This window comes from Stylophora pistillata, chromosome 3 (assembly GCF_964205215.1).
Source record: "Stylophora pistillata chromosome 3, jaStyPist1.2, whole genome shotgun sequence".
NCBI classification, from domain to species: Eukaryota; Metazoa; Cnidaria; class Anthozoa; order Scleractinia; family Pocilloporidae; genus Stylophora; species Stylophora pistillata.
Window position 1 is genome coordinate 24,250,408 of NC_142521.1, and position 25,461 is coordinate 24,275,868.

At 34.9% G+C, this 25,461-nt stretch overlaps 1 protein-coding gene across 4 annotated transcripts; it reads left to right on the forward strand.

The window, feature by feature from the left end:
* The first annotated feature begins 1,008 nt into the window (after nucleotides 1-1,008).
* On the forward strand, nucleotides 1,009-25,461 carry LOC111332971 (1-phosphatidylinositol 4,5-bisphosphate phosphodiesterase gamma-1). 4 transcript variants are annotated; one of them, XM_022938466.2, is made up of 42 exons: nucleotides 1,009-1,344; nucleotides 1,476-1,625; nucleotides 1,741-1,834; nucleotides 2,177-2,233; nucleotides 3,399-3,431; nucleotides 4,493-4,519; nucleotides 6,350-6,452; nucleotides 6,566-6,643; nucleotides 6,980-7,014; nucleotides 7,411-7,462; nucleotides 7,583-7,684; nucleotides 8,216-8,331; nucleotides 8,927-9,012; nucleotides 10,735-10,855; nucleotides 11,004-11,089; nucleotides 11,297-11,379; nucleotides 11,921-11,978; nucleotides 12,310-12,377; nucleotides 12,677-12,793; nucleotides 13,481-13,501; nucleotides 14,882-14,913; nucleotides 15,418-15,549; nucleotides 15,705-15,882; nucleotides 16,438-16,460; nucleotides 16,606-16,782; nucleotides 17,085-17,241; nucleotides 17,583-17,603; nucleotides 18,207-18,275; nucleotides 18,746-18,849; nucleotides 19,385-19,502; nucleotides 19,804-19,870; nucleotides 20,399-20,493; nucleotides 20,572-20,716; nucleotides 20,923-21,013; nucleotides 21,300-21,424; nucleotides 21,902-21,947; nucleotides 22,544-22,643; nucleotides 22,760-22,874; nucleotides 23,231-23,389; nucleotides 23,663-23,751; nucleotides 24,043-24,299; nucleotides 24,848-25,461. In XM_022938466.2, the coding sequence occupies exons 1-42, from the start codon at nucleotides 1,137-1,139 to the stop codon at nucleotides 24,906-24,908; spliced, it is 4,056 nt and encodes a 1,351-aa protein (XP_022794201.2). In that variant the 5' UTR covers nucleotides 1,009-1,136; the 3' UTR covers nucleotides 24,909-25,461. The 4 variants fall into 4 exon arrangements, with proteins under 4 accessions (XP_022794201.2, XP_022794202.2, XP_022794203.2 ...); XM_022938467.2 differs by lacking the exon at nucleotides 13,481-13,501; XM_022938468.2 differs by lacking the exons at nucleotides 3,399-3,431; nucleotides 4,493-4,519.

A 25,461-nucleotide genomic window follows, 5' to 3' on the forward strand; every position in this document is an offset into this window, starting at 1 on the left:
TAGAAGTATATAACACTCTCTGCGGGACTGCCTCAGCCTTCATGAAAAAATTAATTAGGACCTAGTGAATAGCAGAGAACTAAAAAAAACTTTTATTAATTTATTAATACGCTGGTGCAGCTAATCAATACTTTGCGTTAGCAAAGAGGAGTGAATGATTAGCAAAATACATAAAAAAAGTAAAATAAAAAGAAGCATTAAAACATAACTCTTAAGGCGTGAAGTCGTTTAATCGAGCAAGGGACTGAAAATTACACAAGTTGCCGAGCTCGAAATCGGGATGAATATCGTAAGTGTAGGATGTAGGACTACAAAAAACAATGATACAATCAAATAGTAGCTTTACTTATCCCTATGCTGATCGTATCATTCTAGGGTCTTCCAACAGAGCAGTTGGAAAATATTTACTCATTTCAACGGTTCGAAAGTGCATTCCATATGGTACCCTCGACAGGATTGGGAAAAAATGGCTTTTTTTTTTGAGATATCGTGTAACTTAGTTGAGAAGTATATCCTCATGCAAAATGAAAACATATGGACGTTGTACGTTTTTTGAAAAACTAAGGGGTTAAATACTGAATAGAACAGGAGCTCATTACTTTCTGAAGAAGTGTAATGATTTCTCAAAAGAGCATAATGTTGAGCAAAATTTAAAAATAAATCTGGCAATGCTGGTAGCATAATGTGGTATATGCTACTTTTATAAGTACAATATGTAAGGGTCCAGGATCAGAGAGGGCTAATAAAACTTACCTCCCCCATTCACAGAAGAACATCGGCGGTTAGGCGATTCGTACTTTTTCTATTTGTTATTTTCTACAATGACTAGCACATCTATTATGATGAACAAGGAGTGCTTCACTAATTTTCCTGGTTTAAAGGGGAGGGTCCCCATGCCCCACCTACCTCTGAACACACGCCGGTAGACGGCAGTAAGCTGGGAACCAGGAAGGGTTTTGAGATTAATTAATTTAACCGCTGACATACCACTGGAGATCGTCACGTGATCGGAATAAATAACATAAGATGGTAGGGGAAGAACAAGTTGCTTAATTTGCGCAGTTATTAACATTACAGTCCTTCAACTTTGTCGTCATTGAAACAGGGTTATGGAATAGGATTTTACCTTTAGGAACATGTCAGTGGAAAATACGTACTCTCCACCGCCGGGTCTCGGCGAAGAGATGGGACCGATCATCGGAGCATTAAAAGAGGGTAGCGCCATGACAAGGTACTATTCTAAAAGGCAAACACCGGATTTGAGGATTTTCATGTTGAAGATGGAAGAGTTTCAAGTTGTTTGGTGCAGAACTGGCAGAGAAGGAGGCAGATTGGAGGGCTCAGGTGATGATCGCGCTTTAACTGTGTGTCTATTTCAATGTTTTGATTCGCTGAGCATTTCACGGCACTTCAAAATTGTAACTGCTCAGTTTTCAGTGTGATCCTGTGTTCATTCATTCTGTTGTTATTTGCAGTTTTTATTCGAGAAATTAAAGAAGTTCGAAGGGGTTTAGGGTCGAAAGACTTCGACAGAAACCCCGAATTAGCTCGCAGACTCGATCCAAACTGTTGCCTCGCCATCTTCTATGGCAATGAATTCAAGCTGAAAACGTTAAGTTTAGTAGGTGAGGTTATTTTTATATCTAAGCTAATCGTTTGCACGAAGAATCTTGAATTTCAGTTTAGATCCGCGTTCTTGCTATATCCTCTTTCTAAGCAATGCCATGTCATTCATTTTAGCACCTAGCTTTAAGGAACGAGAATACTGGGTTAGAGGACTCGTTTATTTGATGTACGAAAGTCTGATAGCGACACAAGAAGTACTCATCCACAGGTAGGCTGTCTTTCTGTTCGAAAATAACATGACATTTTTTTATAATGATGCTAAGAGTGAATATCTAACAAATGTGCAACGACAAGAATTGATTACCGTTTTCATGCGGTTTGTCGTGCTGATATGTATGCATGATTGAAAATCAAGGAGAGACAGATCCCTTTGTTTAGGAAAATTTATCTTCAGGAGCTTTGTGTCGGTTTGTTTTTCATTTGAACAGGATATCATTGCAGAACAAACAGTGTTTCGTTGCAGCGTTTTTGTTATGTAAACTTGAAACCTTTGCAAGGAATTTTGTGTGAGAGTGATAAAGTGATTATGTATTTTCTTCCTGTTTTCCAGGTGGTTGTTGAGAGAATGGAATGGTATGGCTGCATTGTCATCTGCACCTAAAAGATCGTAAGTCATGCAGCTTTTTCTTGAGCTTACTGATTGGGATGCCGGCCACAATTCTCTCTCATGAGCACTTCATGCATGCATTAGTCTTCGATCAGCGCCCATCTGGAGATTTCATGGCACTACCTGTGAATTTTTTTTGTACTTAAAATACTTGGCTTGCATTGTATTAGGCACCTCAATTGGCAATTATTTTCTAGTTACAAACATACTTGAAGGGTTTCAATGTTATGATGAGCTCTGGACAAGGAACAAAAATCCCTTTCAGAGAACACTACTGATGACACATTGACAGCCAATCATATTCTTACCTATCTTTTTGCAGCAGTATCTTTAATAGGCTTTCAGTTGGCAGCTTAAATTAACATTTGCATACAAATAGTTTAGGTTGTAGAAGAAAATTATAAATATCAAGGAAGCACCATTTTCATGGCAAATCAAATTTCTTTGCTGCTATCTTCCAGATACCCATGTGAAAAATTATATTTGTAATCAGAACTGAATGCCCTTTGGTATTGATGATAATGTGGACTCATTTTAACTAAACATTTTGTGTGCAAACTAAATAAATGAAACTGAAGTAAAAAAGAACTTAGATCTATAGATAATGATATTTCAAAACAACTGCTGTCTTCATAGTACAAAGAACATTGAGGTTTTCTTTGGGTTTACTTTGTAGAGGTCTAATGTTTTGTTCTTCAACTATGGTTTCACACAATGACAATAACAGTTCTGATTGAAGGAAGTTGTTTTTGAATGAAATCAGCACAACCTCTTTCTAGCTGTCATCAGTGAAAACCTTAGGATTTTCTTCTCTGTTTTGTTTTGTTTTTTTTTTTTACATTGATGCTTTTCATTCAGAATACCACAAGCAGTGGTTTGAAGTCAATGGCCAAGGCAAACTACAGTCAGTTAACCATCCTTGTCAAAACATTTTTGTCTACTTCAACATCAGCATATTTTGTCATAAGATATTAGGTTGACTTCCTCTTTTTCTAGTGCAAGAGAAATAATTTAAATAAATATGGTAGTACCAAATGATGTTATAAACAGGGTTATTATTATAGTCTCTCATGCAATGTTCACATGACATAATACTATTTAAACATGTGGCTTTATCTTTATTTTCTTTTTTACCTGTATTTGTTTATAAATCTCACCTTGGCAGCATTATTGAAACAGGAAATCCATCAGAAATATTGTAAGTTAACCATCTCTCTTCTCCTTCTTCTTCGGCCTAATGTTTTGATTGAAAAAGGCCACTTTAAACTTACATTTCAATCAGGTTAATAAGTTTTCTTTGTGGAGTATTCAATATAAATTAAGAGTAGATCTTTCACTTTCAATTTGTTACCCAAAAAGTAGGCGAAAGAATCAATGTGTAGTTGCATTGATGTGGATAACTTTAAAGAAATTAAAACTTAAATATAGTCTTAAATGCATACATTTATAGTTGGTTATGTTTTCTGATACACAGTCAAATGTTTACAACAGCATCCTTCTCTTGTGCACTGCTACATTTTTTAGTGTTTTTCATTTTCAACTTTGTTTGTGGCTGTTTGGAACTAACATTTGAAAAAATTGGTTGAGGCACTGATCCTGCTGAATAACTTTTGTTTCATTGTAAAGTTATTATTTTAATAAACATTCTTATACTTAAAAATAAACTTTCAATACTCTATTATTATACATGACCACTTGAAAGAAGCAATCAAGAAATATCTTAAAAAAAAAAAAACCTTCAAGACAGTTCATGGGCCGTTTTAAAAGCAGGATATTAGGGATTTTACTGTCTTGACCATTTGCTTGATTCCTTCAAAATATTTTTGCCAAGGTTACTTTACAGTTGAAGCCTTGTAAATTAACTGCAATGTTAAAGTAAAAAGCCTTTTGTGGTGTGAAATTCAATTTCTTACCCAAGACAAATTGAGACTTAGGGAAACCTTTTGGTTACAATCATGTTCTGAAGGAAACTAGGTGGTCAAGTAAAGGCTACTATCGTACTCAAATTGTTAAAGTCTGTCTGTATCTTGTACAAGGTTTTTTTTATTCAAAAGTTTTAAGAGAGTATCAGACACAGACTAAATCAAATGAAATTATTTTGTTTACAACTAAGAAGATATAAGGATTAGTGAAATGATCAATTAGCCTTTGATCTTCAGAAATTTGTTCAGAGTACCATGTGCTAAAATCATCAGTTTTCTACTGTTTTCTTGTTTCTCAATAATATTACATCTTATTATCTTGCAATTTTTTTTACAGAGAAAACTTCCTCCAGTGGTACTCTTGGTACTGTAATGTGTCTTATCTGAAATAATCTTTTTTTATTTTTTTTGTGTCAATAACAACTTTGCTATGTAATAATTATATTATAGATGATTTTGTTTATGTTATTTGCAGTTGCTATTAATTTCTCTGTTACAATTCCAATTTTGTGATTAATAATTTACCCACATTTTTGCAATAATCAAAAAGGTTGTTGTGTGTTTGTTAAGTTACCATGTAGATGTTATTATTTTACACCATTTGGCTTGGTACATTTAACTATAATTATATCTATCTATATCTTCTTGGTGTGCTATTTCAGCAATTTGATTGTTTGTTGGCACAGGTGCAACATGTCAGATTTAATTCCATCATTGAATTAACAATTAATCTTCAATGATTTGTGTTTTTCACATTTTCATGACCCATCATTCTATACAGTACATCCTTCCCTGTACACGCGTTTACACACAGTATTTTGTACAGAAAGTTACTGTAGGCAAATTCAAGGTGTTGTTTTAAAGTTGTGAGTGTTTGCCTGAGTAAAGAACCACTGTCTTGTTACCATGGTGGTGCATAGTGTTATGATTTTGTGACCATACACTTAAAGGCTGATAAATTTACATGTATGTTAATTTTCATTTGTAATGTCATTTAAAAACTTGCACAAAATTTTGCACTTGATTACCGATTTCCTAGATCTTCACAAATGCCCCAAATGCAGTAAAGAACTTCGGTTTGTATCTTTCAAAAGACAAGCAAACACATTTGTTCTTCAATGCAGTTATTTTGCATGAATGTACTCTTGCCAAAGATGTTTAAAAGTAAAAATTACCCGTAGAAGGCAAGTATGCCAAGTCAATACATGGTTGTTGTGTTCACAAACTTACCTAAAAAACAATTTACTGCAGGAAAAAAAAAAGCAAACATGTTATTAATCAAAACTGCCTTGGTCTGTCAATATTTGGAAAAACAATACCCTCTACAGATCTCAGTGACAGTTTTTCTCAATACGGACCTTCAGCCCATCAATTAACATAATTTACGTCTGTTTCATGGCAGTTAGAAGCATCATTTTTTAATTAAACCTTATTATGCTTATATATCTTTGTGGTCAACGTTTTTAAAATGTTGCTTTGAATGTAGTTTCCATAAGATAAAAGTTTTCTTTTAGTTAAAAATAATTGACTGTTTTAATTCTTGGGTAGTATTTTGAAATTTGACTTGAATTTTAATTGATTATAATAATTTATATGTGAAAATTGTGTTATTTGTCTCTGAGTGTTAACTGGCTGTCAGCATATAGCTGCACAAAAAGTCTGTGTAGGATGTTGAATGGAAAATGTTTGTCAATATTTTGGTTATCTGGCAGGTGTAACTCAGTTTCCAATTGATCATCTCCATGTTAGTTGCACCAACCACTTAATATGATAGATAATTATATACATGAATTTGAAGTTAAGTTACAGGCTAAGTCAAGTTGTTAGATTTTGATCATCCTTTGTGTTTGGGTTGGGTGTGTTACAAGTAGAGCAAAACAGAAGAAAGATACTTTGAACCCAGCGTAAGACTGAGTGGTAACAGATAAGGGTCATTCTCTGTTGGAAGCTTTTGTTTTTCAGCTGATTTGGTAACCAAAAATATTCACAATACATTTATTTTGACAAGTTGCTGCTGCAGTGGTTCATATACGCTATAAATTTAAAACTGCTTCTCTTTGTTGTGGTTAATTTTTTGTCTGAAATTGTTAACACCAATGTGATTTTATTTCCCTTAGCAAATATTAAAAAACATTTGAAATATATACTGGTATCTTTTAGGATGTCTTACCATCTATTTTGTTTCTATGTGTAGGTCTTTAGAACACCCAGTGTCTATTGGCATGAAAGAGCTCAGAGCATTCTTCCAGCGTGCTAACATCAAACTGAACAATGCAAGACTTAAAGAGCTTATCCAGGTATGCAGGATGTTCATTCATAGGAAATGGGAAGATTTGCAATTGATTTAAACACAAGTTTAATTGACTGAAATGTTATTTTCTTGAAATTGTGTTTTTTTTTTTCAATTCAGATTGCTGGAAGAGGGGAAGGGCACATTGATTTTGAGGGATTTCGCAAAATTTACAATGAGATAATGACTGTTAAAGATGTAAGTTGGATAATATCACACCCTTTTGGTGATCCTTTTCTTTTTTAATTGTTCAGAAGCCCTCAAAGACATTTACAGGGTTTAAGCTCAGTAGTCAGGCTTGGCTGCAAATAATAGCATTTAAGGTTGATTACTGAAATATTGCCATCAGTTTTTGCATCACTAATGTACTCTCAGGTGAATATTTAAAGGACGATTTCATCATTGGTTTCAAAATTCCACTGTTGTGTTGAACAATGAAACAGATTTTAGTTTTAGTAGTTGTCTGTGTAATGATTTTTGAGGAAGGTTTTCAGTGTTTACTTACATTGTATTATGTTGTTGGTTTGTTTTCAGTTGACAAAAAGATTTGGTGATTATATAGAAAATGGGTTAGTATAGTCAGAGCGTTGGACATTTATAGTTTGGCTTATGAGTTCCATGTTACTAACTTAACTCTTTCACCCTTTAGACTGCAATGTCTGTCGCACATTTCTACTTTTTAGCCTAAGAATTTGGTCTAAAAAGCAAAGAAATTTCTGTCACTTTTTGTACCAAGGAATGCAACAAAATGCTTTTTTGAATTGAAACTGTAAAACAAAACTTTTTTGAAAATTAATGTGCTTTGTTACTGTGTTTACATTTTAATTTTTAGTTATAATAATCACTTTCATTGTGTCCCACTTGTTAGCCGACACAGTGGAACTTCTTTTAAGACTTAAAACAATGTTTAATTTAACTGTTAATCCTCAAACATATTATTTAATATTGTATCTCTGTTGCTTTAGTACCTATGTGCCTCTAGCAAATTTTCAGAGATTCCTTTTGGAAGAACAGGAGGTAAGCCTGATATGTGTATTCAGGATTCGTAATTATAGTAACTCATCACTATCACTTTGATTAAATGCAATTTTGGAAAAATGGAGGCTGCTATGATTATAATTGCAATACCATCCTCAGGAGCCTGGAGCTAAAGATTTAGAGACTGTCAGAAGTTACATGTTGGAGTACTTAGCAGATGGAAGTAGGAGCTATTCTGAACCTTATTTCACTGTGTCTGAGGTAAATGTACTCTGTGGTCAGTTGATCAGAAATATCTATGCAGCAGTAGTGCTCCTTGTTGCATCTTAAGACTGATATGGTTATTCTAATTGATCATCTCATTGAGAGTTAGAATGTAGATTGGTTTTAAACAAATTGAGGGGAAACCCCAATATCATGAGGTCCCAAGTAACCACTTGCGAAACTGAAAAGTAGTGAGGCCCTTATAAAGCCATTCAGTAGATTATCAATTGAGCCAGTCATGAGACAAGTTAGAGGAATGTACACTCTATGAGCTGGAGAATGTAACTTTGATATCGCACCAAATTCTTACATGGAGCAATTTACAAGGAACCTAACAACTATTAATAATCATTTCTTCAGCAAGTGTTTTATTTTTTCCTGAGGAAAACAAAGTTTTCAAAAATCATGTTCAATTCAAATTTCCATTTGGGTGTGACCTTTTAGCTACTGTTACAGTAGTAAGAAGTTGATGTTCATTTTTTGCAGCAAAAAAATTTTAAAAAATTAATGTAATTTTGTTTTTGATAGTTTTTAGATTACCTGATGTCAAAAGGAAACAGTGCATTTAATTCCTCACATTGTGAAGTTTATCAGGACATGACCAAACCACTCACAAGCTACTGGATTGCTTCATCGCACAACACGTATGTTTTATGTTCCACTTTATACTTATGAATGAACTTTCAATGGCTGTTTTACATTCTGCTGGTTAGCAGCGGCAGCTGATTGATTTACCCTAAGCTCATCGCAGAATTTGAGTTATGATAATTTTTGTGATTATGTTTAGGTTTTTTAAAGCAATTTTACAACTTATATTTTATCGCTAACTAGAATCATCAATTATCAAAATTAGATATTAACTTTGACCCCTGTTTTTGTCTTATTGTATCATCTACGACTGACACATTTTTTTGGTCTTTGGGGAGTTTATCATTATTTACAGTAACAAATTGCACATGTGGTGTGCTTGTCCACTTATTTATAAATGATTGTAGAGAACAACTATTGATAGGGGGAAATAGCAGATTTGTAAACATCCTGAGAGAAAGAACCAATAATCACTTTATGGTGATGATGACTTCCGCCCAGACTTTTCCAAGATATGATTCGCCATTCTCAACAGGTTCGTTTCAGAATCACTCTCAACAAAAATGATTATACCATGATCAACTTTTGCTCTTTGGTTTAAACTATCAACTATATTGTGATAAATGTTAATTACTCATTTTGTATTTGTAGGTATCTGACAGGGGATCAGTTTCAAGGTGAAGCATCTGTTGAAGCCTACATTCGTGCTCTGAGGATGGGTTGCCGCTGCCTTGAATGTTAGTTGTCTTACTTTGCTCTTGACTAAAATTAATTATTTTTTTCTCAGTTCGTGAGCGGGCAGTATTCTACAAATCCTGCAATCTGATCGGTTCCGAGAGCTGGCAGTATTCTCCCCATCCAGCACACTCACAGCAGGCAGTATCTGTTTCGCTTGAGTAATTTTGCAGAACATCTCAAGCTTCGTTGCAATTTTTCACAAAATTAATACATCTCATTTTGCTGGCTGGGCAGAGTTTTTGAGCAGACTTTGGTCATGACCTTTTGGCGATAAACAATATTAATTCTTTCTTCTCTCTCGCTCTCAAATCACTTTGGTTTTTCAGCAAACGATGATTTCAAAATAAATTGTGTGGTACTACATTTGTTTTTAAAAAGATTGAAATGCGGCTTAAAAACAATTTGTTATTCAATGATTCTTCCAAAAAAGTAACTCAGAAAGTTAAAAGGAGAGGTAGTTGCAGTTGACAATTACATTAATCAGTGTGACTCATTTGTTAATATCTGTCAGGGAATTCTTCAACACAATTTGTTCGTTTGTGAAACACTGAGGGAAGTTTTGAGTTCTTCTATAAATACACTTTGGCCTATTCTTTGCAAGTCTCTTGAAGTTGGACATTTCTACCATAAATTTCACAATGTTAACCAAAGGTATTCAATGAATAAAAGTCGCATTAAATCCTCTGGCGTCTAGCTTGAAAGAGTCTCGCTGACTTCAGCTTTTCGGTGGAAGAAAAACCGATTTACACACACCATTGCAGAAAACAAATAAGCAGACTCATCTGACAACTCCAAAACACACATTTGCATTTACTTACAATTTGACTTTTCGGTACATTTTAAAAAGGAATAGAGGTAAATCTCTGAAGATTAATCGTTGTTGGAAATAAACAATACTTTCCGTAAGATCTCCAAGTGTTTTTTTTTTTTCTCGCATGGTCGTTAACTTGTGCGTGTTTGTCATACTAGTACTGTTGTTTATTCAAAAGCGTACGCTTTTTTTCCACTTCAATTGACAGGTGTCACATCATGACAGTTACTTATCAAAAAATGTTTCAAAGTTTACTCGGAAGCCTTTTAAGTTACCGTTACAAATAAAAATGTTTCGGTGAAAGCTTTCTCTTTAATTTGAATAACGTCTGTTTTCTTTATTATCCACTCACTGACAAAATGTTAAGTTTATGGAGGATCTTTTTGTGATAAAACTCGTAATTGTAGCCTAAATCATTCGGGTTCTTTTGGCCATCACTTTTTTATGTATTAGAAAAAAATAAAAATGTTATTGACCAGCATAGGTCAGTCCATACTGGGAAAAACTGTGCCCTCTGTCTTGAGTACCGCCTGAGGCCTACGGCCTTGGGCGGTATCCAAGACCTTGGGCACAGTTTTTCCCAATATGGACCTCCTGGCTGGTCAATAACATATATTTATTAGCCATTAGGACATGTTGACCTGAAGATGATATGATGTGTATGAAGAGGGCCCTTTGTAATGATAATAACTAAAGGTAGTTCGAGAGGGCCACAGCAATGCGCAAAGGTCAACCCCACACTGATCCAAGCAGAGACTAAGCAATTAATCCTTTCAATAAGGCAGTCAGGCAATGAGCCCTCTCACTGAGCAAATACAGGGGAAATTTTGACACACAATGTGGGCAAAAATGGGTTCATTTCTCAGGTTTTGGAATTGTTTCCTAATATCCTGCTTGGTTTATTTTCTAGTGGATTGCTGGGATGGGCCGGATGGACAGCCCATTATTACACATGGCCACACCCTTGTCTCCAGAATCAAGTTTGTGGAAGTTGTTCGGGCAATCAAGGACAATGCATTTGTTGCTTCAGAGTAAGGAACAGCCATTTTTATATGGTGGAAAGTTTAGCATGAAACAAACCAATATGTTGTTTGCTTTCAATCTTGTCCATACTTGCTTAATGTTACATCTAATGTGCCAACAATTGTGACTTACTAAGATTTCAATTTGCATTTTCAGCTACCCTTTGATTTTGTCATTGGAGAACCATTGCAGCATACCTCAACAGAAGGTCATGGCACAGACATTTAAAGACTTGTTTGGAGGTTTGTAGTCAGACTAGTGATATTTTGAGAGCAATTTGGAGTAACTAAATACATTAAAGTTTTTCAAAGGGCAAGAAACATTGCACAAGCCCCCCTAAGGTGAGGGCAGTTTGAGTGTTCATTACCATTTGAATTGTAGAGTTAACTCTGTGACTGGTAACTGTTCTTGCAAGACTAAGTTACTTGTCTTTGTTATGTGGATTCTAGATTGTCTTCTCACCCAACCAGTTGATCCCCTTGAGAGAGAGATGCCATCCCCCGCTTCTCTCAAGCACAAGATTATCCTCAAGGTAAGAAAGATTTAATTACTATGATCCAGAAACAGCAAACTTCGTTATAAAACATTAACTTTTCACAAAACTCCATTTTAGGGCACAGGCACAATTTTTTATTCAAGAACTCAATTCCTAACGAAGGAGCTTAATTTTGTTTATTTACCAATGCTTATCACAAGCAGAATTTATTTATTAAGTGGGTCAGTTTTCAAAACTCACTTAATGAGAATTTTGTCTTAGACCATCGCTTGTGAACCCAACATATTGGAGCACATAGCAAACTGTTTCTAATTTGACAAAGTTATTGGACTGTCTTTGTATATCTTCACAAGGAGAGGTTATTGTCAGTTGGTAGTATCACTGTTAACGTTAGTAGTAATTCTTTTGTATTCATGTTGTGTGCAGATATTTTTCAGTGATATTAAACAAAATTAATGCTCAGGAACTTTGTTGAGGAGAAAGGGAAATATGTATGTTAACTTTTCAGTCATTCTGTTTGCAGTAAAAATATTGCTATAAAATTCCATCATCTGATAATCAGTCTTACTTTTTATAGCATAAAAAACTACCCAAAGATCCCAACAAGGTCACAGAAACCAATCTTGGTGATACCAGTAAGTTTCTTGCTTATTAATTTGTTTGGTGTCAACTCATGGCTCAATCTACCATGTTGAATTGGTTTCAATTGATTTGCTTAAAATTAACTAAAGCATATTTACATAACTTTTCAAAAGTTGTTACTGACAATAATTCTAGATGAAACTTGATTTGATCCTAAAATAAAGACTGTAAATTGAGTATAAAGTCTTACAGATTTTGCTTTTAGGCATTTCATACAATGTGCCTGCACAGGAACAGTTCATTCAGTAGACCTTGTGTTTAATTTATCCATTAATTTCAGAAATGTTAAATAAGATTTTGTGAACAATTTTTTGCACCCTGCAGCATTGGAGGATGATCTGAGCCAGTCAGTGAAGAATGGTTATTTACTGTTAGAGGATGAAATTGATCATGTAAGTTCTTTGCACAAAAAAGCATAAAGTAGATCTTACAATATGAGATATTGAACTCCAAACATGTAGAAAGTGATAGCACCTGACTTTGGATGTTGGAAAGTCAAATGATATTGGTGAGAACTAAATATCAATGAAGTATTGAATGTGACAATTTTTGTGTTATTGGTAGGCCAACTTATTGGTCATATGTTGTGAAAACATCGATAGAAAAGACCCTATAGATAGCCCACCCCATATAACAAATCATATGTTCTTGTTTGATTGATGTATCAGTTGTTTATGTGTTTGACTTACAGGGTTGGAAAAAGCATTTTTTCTGCCTTACAAAGAACAAGCTGTTCTGGACAGAAGAGCAAACCAAGTCAGAGGATGATGATGATGACGAGGGAGCTGATGGAAATGGAGTTGGAGAAGTAAGTAAATCCAAATTTATGGTGTCATATCTTTATATCAGATTATGTTAAATTAGGCCTATTTTCTGTTGTAGGTACAAAATTTAGTAGAACTAGGTGGATGCCATATTGTTAAAAATACAATAATTTTAGAAGTCTAGTTCAGGCAGTCCTAGCTCAACAGTGTGAATCTTTTTCATGAGATTTTTCTTCAACTAAGAGAACATGATTGGGGCTAAACATTTTGGTTTCAAAATTAAATTTCCTCACAGTAAGATTCTCAAGGCAAAATTTGAAAGATGTATGTACTGGTAATGATTTTTTTCCTAAAGTTAATGTAGCGAAACAAAGAAAAATTTCATAATGGGTTCATAATGTTGCAACATGCAAACCAATATTTTTAAAAATGTGCCTCTTTGCAAACCAGGGGAACTAAAATTTTTGAATACTAGTAAACAGGGGGTCCCCTTTGCTTTGTTGGGAGCAACAGGATCTTTTATAAATGCAATCATTCTTCACAGTATCACTTTTTAGTGCTCAGTTAGGGTTTTCACTCCCCAGACTCTTGATAGATCAAATATTTAATAACCTCTCCATTTTATATCTTACATTAAAAACAGATTTTACACAGTTTAACCAAAATGTGTGAACTGATGTCAGATAGCATGCAGCTACATGTTTTTATGCCAAAACTTGATTTGTTTACAGGCTATCATCTGGTATCACCTAGTAAGTGTTTAGGGATTGCAGAGAACATTTGTTCACTTAAATGTATTCTGTAAGTCTTGAAGAATGCATGATACACATGATTACATACTGATCTTTCCCCTCATCCCACAATTGATTACCCTTCTTATCAACATCCAAATGTTTGTTGCCCAAGGAAAAGAAACGTACCTGGCCTCTTTCATGTCTTGTTAGAAATTATTTATGTCTAGAAAAGGCAATCCTTTTGTCAGCAAAGCTCAAAAGGGGTTATGGTTTATTTCATTTGTAAAGATAATTCTTGAAAGTGGTCTTTATAGCTCACAGATTTCTTATTATTTAATTATATATCTGTGACAAAATTAATTTTAACATATTGCGAAGAAGACAAGTACAAGGACAAAGTAATTTCATTGTTAACAAAATGATCAACAAGGTGATATTACTTAGTTGATAACAAAACTAGATTCTCAACAAAAGCAAACAACCTGAGATCAATCAGTCCAGAGAAGAAGTAAACATTAAATCCTAGGGTTAGAATTTGTTCAGAGAATGCCATGGTAACATACTCACATGTGAACTCACATCAGTGTCACATGTATGCACCATGTTTGTCTTTTTGTTGTTTTGTGCCAAACTTGAGTGCTGTGTGTCTGAACTCAGTGCAGATTCACTGATCAGAAACGATTTGTCTATCATCTATAGATTATAATTTTCAGTAAAAACCGAAGAAGGTTATTATGAATTATTTTCATTCAAAATGCTTGTGGAGGTAATTAATAGCTTTGACTTAATTAAGATTAGGTAACCATTATTCCCTGCAGTCAGCATAGAGTCCACCTCTATGATCTAATTTAAATTATTGTTGCAAGGCCACCATTCTTCCTGGAGCTGATGCTTATCTTTATGCTTAAAAATATTGACAAGAAGTATTTAAACATCAGTTTTCAATCATGGAGGGTTTCTAGTTTTCTTGTTCCCATTTCCCCTCCCTTTGAGTCTCAACAGCATAGTCATCTGAGTGGCTTTGACACTGGGATATCTGACTGGTGGTAGTGGTGTTGCAATACACATACAAGGCCTCTGATATTTGCTTACGTTTCTTTTTATTCATTTAGGTCCATATCTTTTCAGGAATAATTAATTTTTGCCTGATACTTAATGTTGTAATTATTTTTAATTAATAAAAGTGAAATCAGTGAGTAAACCAGTGAATGGATGATAGTACAAACATTTCACTTTTAACCCTGTATTGTATAATTTGTATCAGAAAGTTGTTATAGAGTTTGAAGAAAATTAATTCAAACTATGAGACAGAACTTGTGTGAAGTGAAAAAAGAAGACAAAACTTTGGTTGAATCATGTGAAATCTTGTTCTAAAAAAGTGTTCTTTGCTTGTTGCAGTCATCAAAAGATGAACTTCACTTTGGTGAAAGGTTAGTACACATGTCAAAACAATGGTTTCCTCAAAAATCTATCAATTGAAAGCTGAATTCATAGACAGCAAATTAAATTGCCTTAAAATCCTAAGTGTACATATACTAAAAAGCAAGTAGTTTTGTTCCTATGTAACTAAGATTATTAGTAAATGTCTAAATGAAAATCCAGTTAATTTGTGGTTACAATTTTTTTGAAAAAATTTCTCAACTTGAAATCTGGGAATTTGCCCATGTGGCACTATTTCGCAGGAGGGGAAGATGTTTTAGTTTTCTGTGGGTTTACAGGCAAATATACATCAATAGATGTTTGATCATTCACCATGAACATTGTGTCTAAGTTATGTTACAATAAGTGATATGCAATTGAAAAAATTTTAGATCATTTAATATGATACTCAGTATTAATTACAGTATCAGTTAAGGTTCAGCTCTTTTCTATTGATCAGGTATGAACAATTTGAAGAATGTTTCTCAACAATTGGATCTGTTTGCAATTTTCAGGTGGTTTCATGGAAAGCTTCCAGATGGACGCAAAGCAGCTGAAAACCTTTTGAAACAGTTTAATCGTGGGGATGGATCTTTTCTTGTGCGAGAGAGTACGACCTTTGTTGGAGACTTTTCACTGTCTTTCTGGTGTGTACAGGTTTTACATTGAGTTGTGTTATGTAGTGTGTGTTGTGTGGTTCACAAACAAGACATTATCACACCAGAAAATCACTAACAGTGTACAGTAGTCATTGGCGATAATACCATGGAAATGCTCATATGGGGTTTTCCTGACACTTCAGGCGTAAAGGGAGAGTCCAGCACTGTCGGATCAAATCCAAGCAAGAGAATGGACAAACAAAGTACTACCTTGTTGACCAAGTGACATTTGACAGTTTATACAGCCTCATCAACTTTTACCAGACTCATCCACTAAAAAGTATGAACTTTGAACTCACGCTGACAGATGCCATTCCACAGGTGAATAATAAGACTTGTTCAATGTTAGACAAAGTGCACTGGACATAAATTCTTTTGCATCTGACAAATGTTGAACTAAAGAAACCATTCATTTATTTTTCTTCAACCTTAAGTTTTCTTGAACCTGTCATTAGTTGAAATGCTTGTAGTGTAGTATTTGTCGTTTTGGAAAATACATTGATCTCTTCATTGTATGATCCTCCTGCATAGAAGAAAATAATAGTTATTTGATAAGAATAAAGATGATTGGCAGAGTTTTATTGACAGAGACTTTTCATCATCAGCATTTCTGTCACAGTTTTATTTTAATATACTTAGTTTGCTCTTTTTTCACAAGTTTTAAGTCTAGTGTTGTCATCATCATCATCATCATCATCATCATTATCACCATCAATAATCAATATCCTCATCATTGTGGTGTCTGGTGTCTTTTGGCACCATTATCTTGATTTTAAGTGTAAAAACACTGAAAGGTTCATTAAGATCTGAATAAATTTATTTTACTGATGTTGTTGTATTCTTCCTTCCTGTATGTCCAAATCCTTACCACAACAGCCAAATGCGCATCTCGAAAAAGAGTGAGTACACAAAGGATTTTCTCTGAATCATTCCTACAAAACAAATGTTGTGTAAGATGTGCACCCAGTGAATGGGCAATTATTTGTAGCAGCTACATTTGTTGGTTACAGGAATAATGCAACATAATTTTACTTCTTATTGTAGTTGGTACCATGACAATCTAAAAAGAGACAAGGCAGAAGACATGCTGAAGAGGGTCAGAAGAAATGGAGCCTTTCTTGTGAGAAAGAAAGAGTCTGACAACCCAGCAGCCGAGCAAGAGCAAGCAGAAAACAATCCAGAGTCACAGAATGATGAATCTTCATTTGCCATATCATTTAGGTGAGCTTTGGGATTTTTTTTTTGTGTTTTCTCTTCCAACCATGAATTAGACTGTTGAGTTGGAAGCTTTTCACTGCATGATGAGTGCATTGAACATTTGGCTTCACATTTATAGTTTAGGCAAGAAATTTACAATTCCTTCTATTTCAGTTGCAGTCTTTGTAATATGTTTATGTTATTGAAACAAATGTCTACCACATTAACCATTTGATATATTTTATATGTTTAATTGACCAAGAGCCCACAAAGAGATACTCTTAGACTAGTTATAACTTTATACTTTTGTTAATGTTTATTTACAGAGCTGAAGGCAAGATTAAGCACTGCAGGATAAAGCGGGAAGGCCGATTGTATACGATAGGCACTGCTCAGTTTGAAAGTTTGGTAGAATTGGTTGAATTCTACATGAAGCACCCTTTGTATAAAGGAATGAAGCTCAAGTACCAAATCAATGAAGAAGTAAGAAAGTTACTTACATTGTTTACATCAATTATCTGTTAACTCTTTAACCACTAAGAGCGATTAGCATCAAATTTGTCCAATTGAAATCACCCCTGAATCACACCTCAAGGTCATGACAATTAAGGAAAGGATCTTATTCCTGTTTGTATGGCAAACATGCATTAAATTCTGACATTTGCCCCTTTTTTCTTTATCCTATCTTTTCCTTACTTTTGGTTTATAAATTTATAGTAATTTTTTAGCTTTATACCTTTACAGTTAGAGTGGAACACTTATAATCTAAATGAGTATGTAATGTATGGTTTATTGCTGACTCACAATTTTTGTGTTTTCTGTAGGTGTTGTCTAAAGTGGGTCAGGTATGTACAGTTTGAGTATTTGCTTCTTCCAGTTGCTACATGTATACCCAATGAGAAAGCCACATTAATGTTATAGTAATGTTGTAATGTTTTTTTGTTTTTGTTTTTGTTTTTTGCCTTGGTATTTGGATTTTTCTACTTTGCCATTTTAAAAATCTAAACCTGAAACAAATCAAAGAAAAGACTTACAAGCTACCATCACAAACACTGGTTGCCTTCCTCATCCCTCCCAGTAATAGTCTTTGAGAACTCCTGAACCGAAAGTGCCAGTTAATGGCATCAGAAGGGGGAGAGGAGCAACAGAACACAAGCGGTGTTCTTAACTTAGTAAGTTCCCCAATCAGTCATGTTTTGAAGGGTAGTATTTTGTCACCAAAGACTTCATCTTTCAAGTTTTCAACTCATTTGGTTTCTAAATCAACTACCAGACTCACTAATTAATCATTAGACAAGTGCAAATACATTGAAAATCATTGAAAACCTGGTAAAGCCTTGTAGACAAATCAGGCCTATCTAGTGAAAGTAGCTGATATACTTAGAGCCCTGACCATAGTATGATTTGTAACTGCAAATACTTTTTGCTGATCATGAACAAAACTTCAGTCTCCAGATGAAGATGCAATTTATGGAACTGGAGATCATTATCATGAACCCAACCAGTTTATCACAAAGGTAAGGTCATTTTTTTCCATCAGCTTGTGTCTCCTATAAACATTGAAACTATTTAGTTAAAATGCTGTGTGAACAGCAGTTATTCATGGTGCTTAATTATTATCCTGTAACATCTTGTGCAGTACTGTCTGATACCTAGCCCAGAGGCCTCAGCATGAGTTCACCAAGGTTAAAATCAAACAAAGAATCTTAGATTTAAAACATGTGAAACAATCTTAAGAGATCTTCTGTTTTCTCTGCAGCCATGTCCATATGAGATGTGTAATTGAAGAAATTTAGGAACAAGACAGTGTGAATTATCTTTTGAACAGTTTCACAGTTTTACAGCTTCTGTTTCACATTTGCTTGCTAATTCAAGTAAAGGAATTAGATACTTCTTTCCAGCACTGTCACACGGACACTTGTGTTTGCATTTTCTCAGCAACACTCCAACATTAACAGTCTTCTTGTTCCCTCTTGACTATTTCCAGGCTGCATGCAGGGCATTGTGGGATTATGAAGCTCAGAATCCAGACGAGATGTCATTTTGCAGAGGTGCATTTATCACTAATGTCAGCAAGGAAGATGGAGGATGGTATGTTTTCTTTCAATTTTCTTTTTAGTAGTATTCAGTAAATGAGGATGTTTTTTAAAAGACAAAGGGAACTAATTTATTGAAAAACAGTGCTGTTCCTAAATGACTGCATTGTGCTTAGTATGGTGTTTGGGAGCCATCGTAGTGAAAACAGTACAGTGTTGGAAGAGTCGAACATTTGAGATTAAAACTATCAGTATCTGAGCAACTGCACACCCACCCCTCCCCTAAGCGAACATTAACCCTAACTTGCTTTTAGTTGACTGTTACAAGTCAGGGGAGGGGAGAGGAGGTGCACAGTTGCTCAGAGACTGACATCGATGCCATATTTGTTGGTATGACCAATGGCTGGATTGTGATCTTTTAAAATTTGTTGTAGAACAGGGAACATCACTTTGATGCTCTGGGGTTCTTAAGTCTATTGGGTATTGGTATGATTTAAAAGAAAGTAGGGGAAACAAAAATAGATTTGTGATTGAATAGAATGCATACAAAAATGTTCATTTGTTAGTTTTCTTGCTTTTCAATTTTAAAGGTGGATTGGTGATTATGGAGGACAGAAACAGAAGTTTTTCCCAGCTAATTACTGTGAAGAGATAAACTATGTTGCAGAGGATGAACAAAACATCAATCCTCAGAATGATAATACTGAGGTGCAGAGGAGGCTTCAATTCTATTTACTCATTATTTACTCATATCTGCTTTCTTACATTCACAACAGTCTTACATTCACTGAAAATGTAGGTCCTTAGATAGTGTGCAATTTGATTATCCATAGGGACATCAAACAATAGAGTGGAATTAGTTTTAGGGACAGGATTAAGAATCAAATAAAAATTTTTGTCTATTATTTGTTTGTTTTTTTTAGATTTAGGTGTAAAAAAAAAACAACAAAATTTGACTTCTTGCACTTTCAGGAAATGAATACATTGTGTCTTGTTATTTCTCTTGTAGAATCATGAAATGTCACCTTTGGGGGATCTTCAGAAAGGAAGTATAGACCTCCAGGGATGTATAGTTGGTATGTTTCAATATTAAATGTTGATAAGAAAACTTGTTTCTTCTCTGGTAATGGTGGAGAGTGGCTTCATGTCTGGTTGAAAGTCAATGGTCTGACGAATGTTTTATCTGATTTTCACATTTATAGGTCTTTATAACATGGCTTGCTGTTTTTTTGTTTGTTTTTTGCAAGAAAAATAGTCTTAGGATTGTTCACTTGGTAGATTCTTCACATGGTAGATTCTGTATAACCAACTGTTGCTTTACCTATAGTCGCTGTTTTATTTGTTAGTTACAAGTTCTACATGTATTTATCTGAAGCAAGAATTGGGGTTGTTTTGAAAAATTATGCTTTTTTAGTTGCTGATCTGTATCCAAATTACACAATTTGGTGCCTCTATGATGATGGTCATCATCTTTTTTAAATTGATCAGAAAAGATTGGTTTTCATATGCAAGCTGCTTTTAACTGTAATTTGTAAGTCCTTATCTGTCCTATATAATAATAAACTACTTGTGAGTTACATTCTTTCTTTCTTTTTTTTTCCTAGAAAATATAGCAAGTAAACCAGGACAGAGGCATGTATTTCAGATTGCCAAACGTGATGGTCAGATTTTACTTGAACCTGCAGCAGAATCACAGGAGGTTTGCAACCTAATTCTTTTCAAGTTTTGTTACCTTGTTTTAAGATGGATTTTTAGCAAACATCTTTTTGTTACTCAGGATTTAGCTGATTGGTTACAAGCACTTCAACAAATGGCAGATAAAAGAGAAGCAATGGTTCAAAAAATGGTGCGTCAGTCAAATCTGAGTCAAGAGCTGTCTGACTTGGTGGTGTACTGTCAGTCAGTACAATTTGACATTGGAAGTAAGTTGTTTTCATAAATGTGGTTTTGTTGCTCTTCACTACTTGCCAAGCTTGTTTAGCGAGGACACCTTAACTTTGCCTTGATTGATTACCTGACATTGACAACCAACAGTAACTGTACTTTTTCAGAAGATGACCAGTCTGTTACATCCTCTATTGCTCTTCTTATACATATAATTTTTTGTTTGTTTTTTTTTCTTGAACAGATGTATCTGGCAAACATTATGAGATGTCCTCATTCCCTGAAACAAGACTGGAGAGATTTTTTGGGAAGAGGTTAAGCAGAGAATTTATCAAGTATCCTTGCCTGTTTGTCAAATATTACCTTAATCCATTTATTTAAATAGTTGAATTATTATCATCAGTAATTTCTAACATCAGAAATATCCTAAGATGTCATCAAACAATTTGGTTATCTGAGGCATGTACAAGAAAAAAGATAAAATTGCAGTTCAAAATTGGAACTTGATCTTCTAATTTTCTAGACAAAGAGTTATGTTCTAAGAGGATCGTAATAAATGCCCTCCCTTAAACATTTCACATGCTAGGAGCAAATAAAGGTAGTACCTTAACAGCTGTGAAGATATCACAGAAAACAGTTTAGTAGAGTTTATCCCAGAGGGAGCAGAATTGATTCCTCTAATTATGACCCAGTGATGATGTGGAACCACGGGGTACAGCTGTGTGCTCTCAATTATCAAACACCAGGTAATAAATGATATGTGGAGAAAAAACAGTTTGTGTCAAACTCCATGTTTAATTAAATTCATTTAGGTAATTAAGCTGGATGCTAATTGCTTACCAAAACAAGTAACTGTTTGCAGGAAAGAGACCATCTTATGAAGTATTTGCAAGCAAAGGGAAAGTTTGATAGAGCCTCTTCTTTGGAGGGGAGTGTGGCCATGTACAAAGGCTCCTCATCAGTTTTGGTGCCCATGTTGGCACAAAGCATCCACTAAAATAAGTTGGTTTTACATCAAATCAGGCAGGAAAGATGTCAGGCTTGGGCTAATGTCTACGTAGTGCGGTTTTTGGTTAATGTGGGTCAGCTGAATATAGGTTGCTATGCATTGGTTTGATGTATTGGTAGGATTTTTGAGGGAGACTTGGCTCAGGGATACTTGAAATGTTTGTTTTAAGTGTTGCAGCTGGACAGCAGTAATTATCTTTTACCTTTACTTTCAGATCGAGCCATGCAGTTGAACCATGGGAAATTTTTGGACAATGGAAGGTAACATCTTAATTTTTGGAAGTTTTTGTTTGGAAAATGCGGTGGAATAATGGTTACTTAGTTGTATTCAAAGGTTTCAGTTTCAGATCTAGCAAGCTTGTTCTTTTGTTCTTGTAGGGTAGGACGGAAACTTAACTTGTAATGCCAGTGTGCTCTCATGAAAAGCTGACAAAATGTGGGAAATGGGGGGTAACAAAGTTCCCCATAATCACCGGTGGGTGGCTTTTTCACCAGCACCTTGTTTGAGATGTCGACTACAACAAAAAACCTATCTTGATCTGAAATGAATTTAAAGATTGATTTAAACTGGAAAGAAAACAAAACGTAAAAGCTTCTGCCTCTTGTGTACTCATCTGTTTGCTGGCTACTGTCTTTTTATGGCTTGTGTCTTTAAATTATCTGGAAAACACTTCAGGGAAAACTTGCAAAGGTTTGGCATCCAGACTGACTGTCATCCTAGTTGAAAGTTTCTAAGTTTGTGCTTCAGGAACCAGGTGAAGCTTCAGAGCCAAGTAAGGCAGTATGAAATGCAGAAAATTGAGTGCATCACATAGCGGTAAAACATTATGTTAAAATATAGCGGTGGTTATTTTTAGGTGTGGTTATGTGCTTCATCCAGAGTGCATCAGAAGTGACACATTTGATCTGTACAACCGAGATGCTTCTGGAGCAGAGCCACTGACTCTTACTCTGACGGTAAAAAATGCACTGATCATTTAGCATGTTTGTGAAGTTACATGGTGCCTTGCAGGAAGTCTTACACAAATTATTTTATCAAAAATCTCCTAAAGCTGTATTGTTAAATCTTTTAGATCATTGGAGCAAGACATCTTGTCAAATCAGGTCGTGGAATAGCATCTCCTTTTGTGGAAGTTGAGATAGTTGGAGCACCCTATGACAACACCAAATTCAAGACAGAGACAAAACGTAAGCAGGTTACTCTTGGTTTGTAGGCCTGGTTCTGAATCACAATAGTCCATTTTACGGCTGCGGCTTGTTTCCCAACCTTTTGAACTGGAATGAGGCTAAGGGTGACCTTGTTGTGATAAGAACGTTGCTGCTTTCAAATGTAAATTATTTTATTATCATGCTAAGTAGATACTGGTCCCTACCATGACAAGGTCACCTTCAGCCTCACTCCAAATCAAAGGCTTGGTAGCTAAGTAAACAACTGTGAAATGGTCTATTCTCAGTTTCTCTTACATCTTTAACCTTGTTGTCTTATGCAAATCATGTGTAGTTACACCCCTGCTCACATGTTTGGGTGTGTTTTTTCATTGTAGCGGATAATGGTTTGAACCCTGTTTGGTGGGTCAAGTTTGATGTGGATGTTATCAACCCCCCTTTGGCTTATCTTCGGTTTGTTGTCTTTGATGAAGACATGTTTGGTGAACCTAACTTCATTGGCCATGCAATATTTCCCATGTGCAGTCTGAAGACAGGTTTGTAACACTGTACAGCTATAGTTCCTCACTGAATGGAAGCAGTGATTGCTCTTTGGTCACTTAAAGGGCCCAAGGCCAGTTAAAGAGTAGTTTCACATTAGTAAGTTGGACCCACTTGAAAGGGTTTTCTTCATTTATAAAACTTGAATAGTTCAGGTTTGCGAAACTTACTATTTCATGAAAAAAGGGTTTTCATGCCAAATTCTTTTAATTTGTGTTTATAATATTTTTAACCTTAATTGATTTAATTCTGTTTATGTTTGAATCCAGGATACAGATCTGTCCCATTGAAGAATGCATACAGTGAGGAATGTGAACTTAGCTGTTTACTGGTCCACATTGACATCAGAAGTGCAATGGTACATACATGATACAGCTTGTAGTGTTACTTAACTAACCTATCAAGGACCCTTTGTTACTGACTTGTTGCTAGTGGTCTGCAAAAGTGGAACACCAGCTGGAAAGGAAGAATGTTTGTAACGAGAAGGGGGAAATAGCTATACATTGTACTGAGGTTCTTCTTAACCTTCACACCTTAAATTCACCTGCAGCTTGTTTTTTAAGTTGATTTGGGATGAATCAGCCACAATAGGGCATCACTGCATTTTGAACTCAAATAACGATAAATTATGCTTGTTTCTATGACACAGGGTGGTGATGAGAACTTGTATGCATCAATTCAAGTTCTTCGAGATCGTGTAGAAGAAATATCCAATACCATGGAAAATGAGGAACTGAGAGCTCGTGCAACCATTGCAAGTTTGCTGACGCAGCAGAATGGGCCCATGTCACTGGAGGCACAGCAGAGAATCCAAAATGATCATCAGCATCAAATGGAGAACCTTGGCAAACAGCTCAGGCAGCAACAAGATGACTTACGTAGACTGCAGAAAGAAAGAGCCGCTAGGTTTGTTGACTGATGTCATCTTCTAATAATAATTAATCTACCATTTGGTTATAAGCTTTTGATATCACTATTTGTGATGTGTGATGTGATATGGAGAATATGTTCCATTATTGACACACATTTAAAACCCAGTCATATTTTGGCTGAACCCTTAACGCCACAAACAATAAAAGGATACAAAACGTTAATAGACAAACATTTTTTTAAGCATAATTCACTTAGAAAATGCCCATGGGGTCTACTTGGGGAGCTTTTGCATGGTTATTTACATGTACTCTCCACATTTGGATTCCTTTTCAGACAGAAGTTGCTTCTTAAAGATAGCTAAATTTCAGAAAACAAAGCATTTTACAGGTCTCATTGGGTCTTTTGAGAAATGATCATTTTCACTGAGGGTGAAATTATTAACCCCTTGATTAAACCAATTTTGTACAGTCTTGTCCATTTGTTATTCCGGGTTTCACTCATTAATTCCCTGGTTTTCCAGGTGTCAATTTTTTTCTATTATGCATTCAAGGTAAAAGATTGTTAATGATAATTTTTTTTAGAACTCCAGGCCGTGTTATGCTATCAAAGCCGAACCGTTACACAAGGAATTCTTCATCTTAAGCCCATCATTATGATAGCTGGAGTGCAGTCTATTTTAGTATAATTATTATTCTTAACAAAAATTGTAGATCCAGGAAAGGTTAATAGTAGACTTTGACTATGTTATGCTTGTTACTGATAGACCTAAATGTGAATGTATTTAACTTTTAGAAAGTTACATTTCTTTTGCCTTGATTGTTTAGAGGTAGAAATGTGCCTGAATATCTCCTTAAAATTACTTAGCCTTATCTGCACTCTGAATGAATTGAATTTGAAATATTACATGAAATTGTGAGCTATCATTATGCAGATAGAAATTTGTCAGAAGGAACAGTCATGGTGATTGTTGATGAAAATAATGAGTTGTTCATTTTCTGTGCCATAAAATGTAAATATGAACACAAAAATAACATCTGAAAGGAATTTAGAGCCAATGTTAGTCATTAATATAATTAGAGAATAACAGAGTGCTATTTCATGAGTAGCCAGGGTTATTTCATTTTGGTTATCAGGTATTCCTGTGAACTGATCATCAGTTTTGATTTTGATATATCAGATAAGGGAAATTGTGAAA

Bases quoted from the DNA above. Each gene is read 5' to 3' on its own strand.
- LOC111332971 (XM_022938466.2), top strand. From the start codon at position 1,137: ATGTCAGTGGAAAATACGTACTCTCCACCGCCGGGTCTCGGCGAAGAG. The intron at 21,948-22,543 runs GTAACATCTTAA...GGTTATTTTTAG, and splicing joins AAATTTTTGGACAATGGAAG to GTGTGGTTATGTGCTTCATC. The intron at 22,644-22,759 runs GTAAAAAATGCA...TAAATCTTTTAG, and splicing joins CACTGACTCTTACTCTGACG to ATCATTGGAGCAAGACATCT.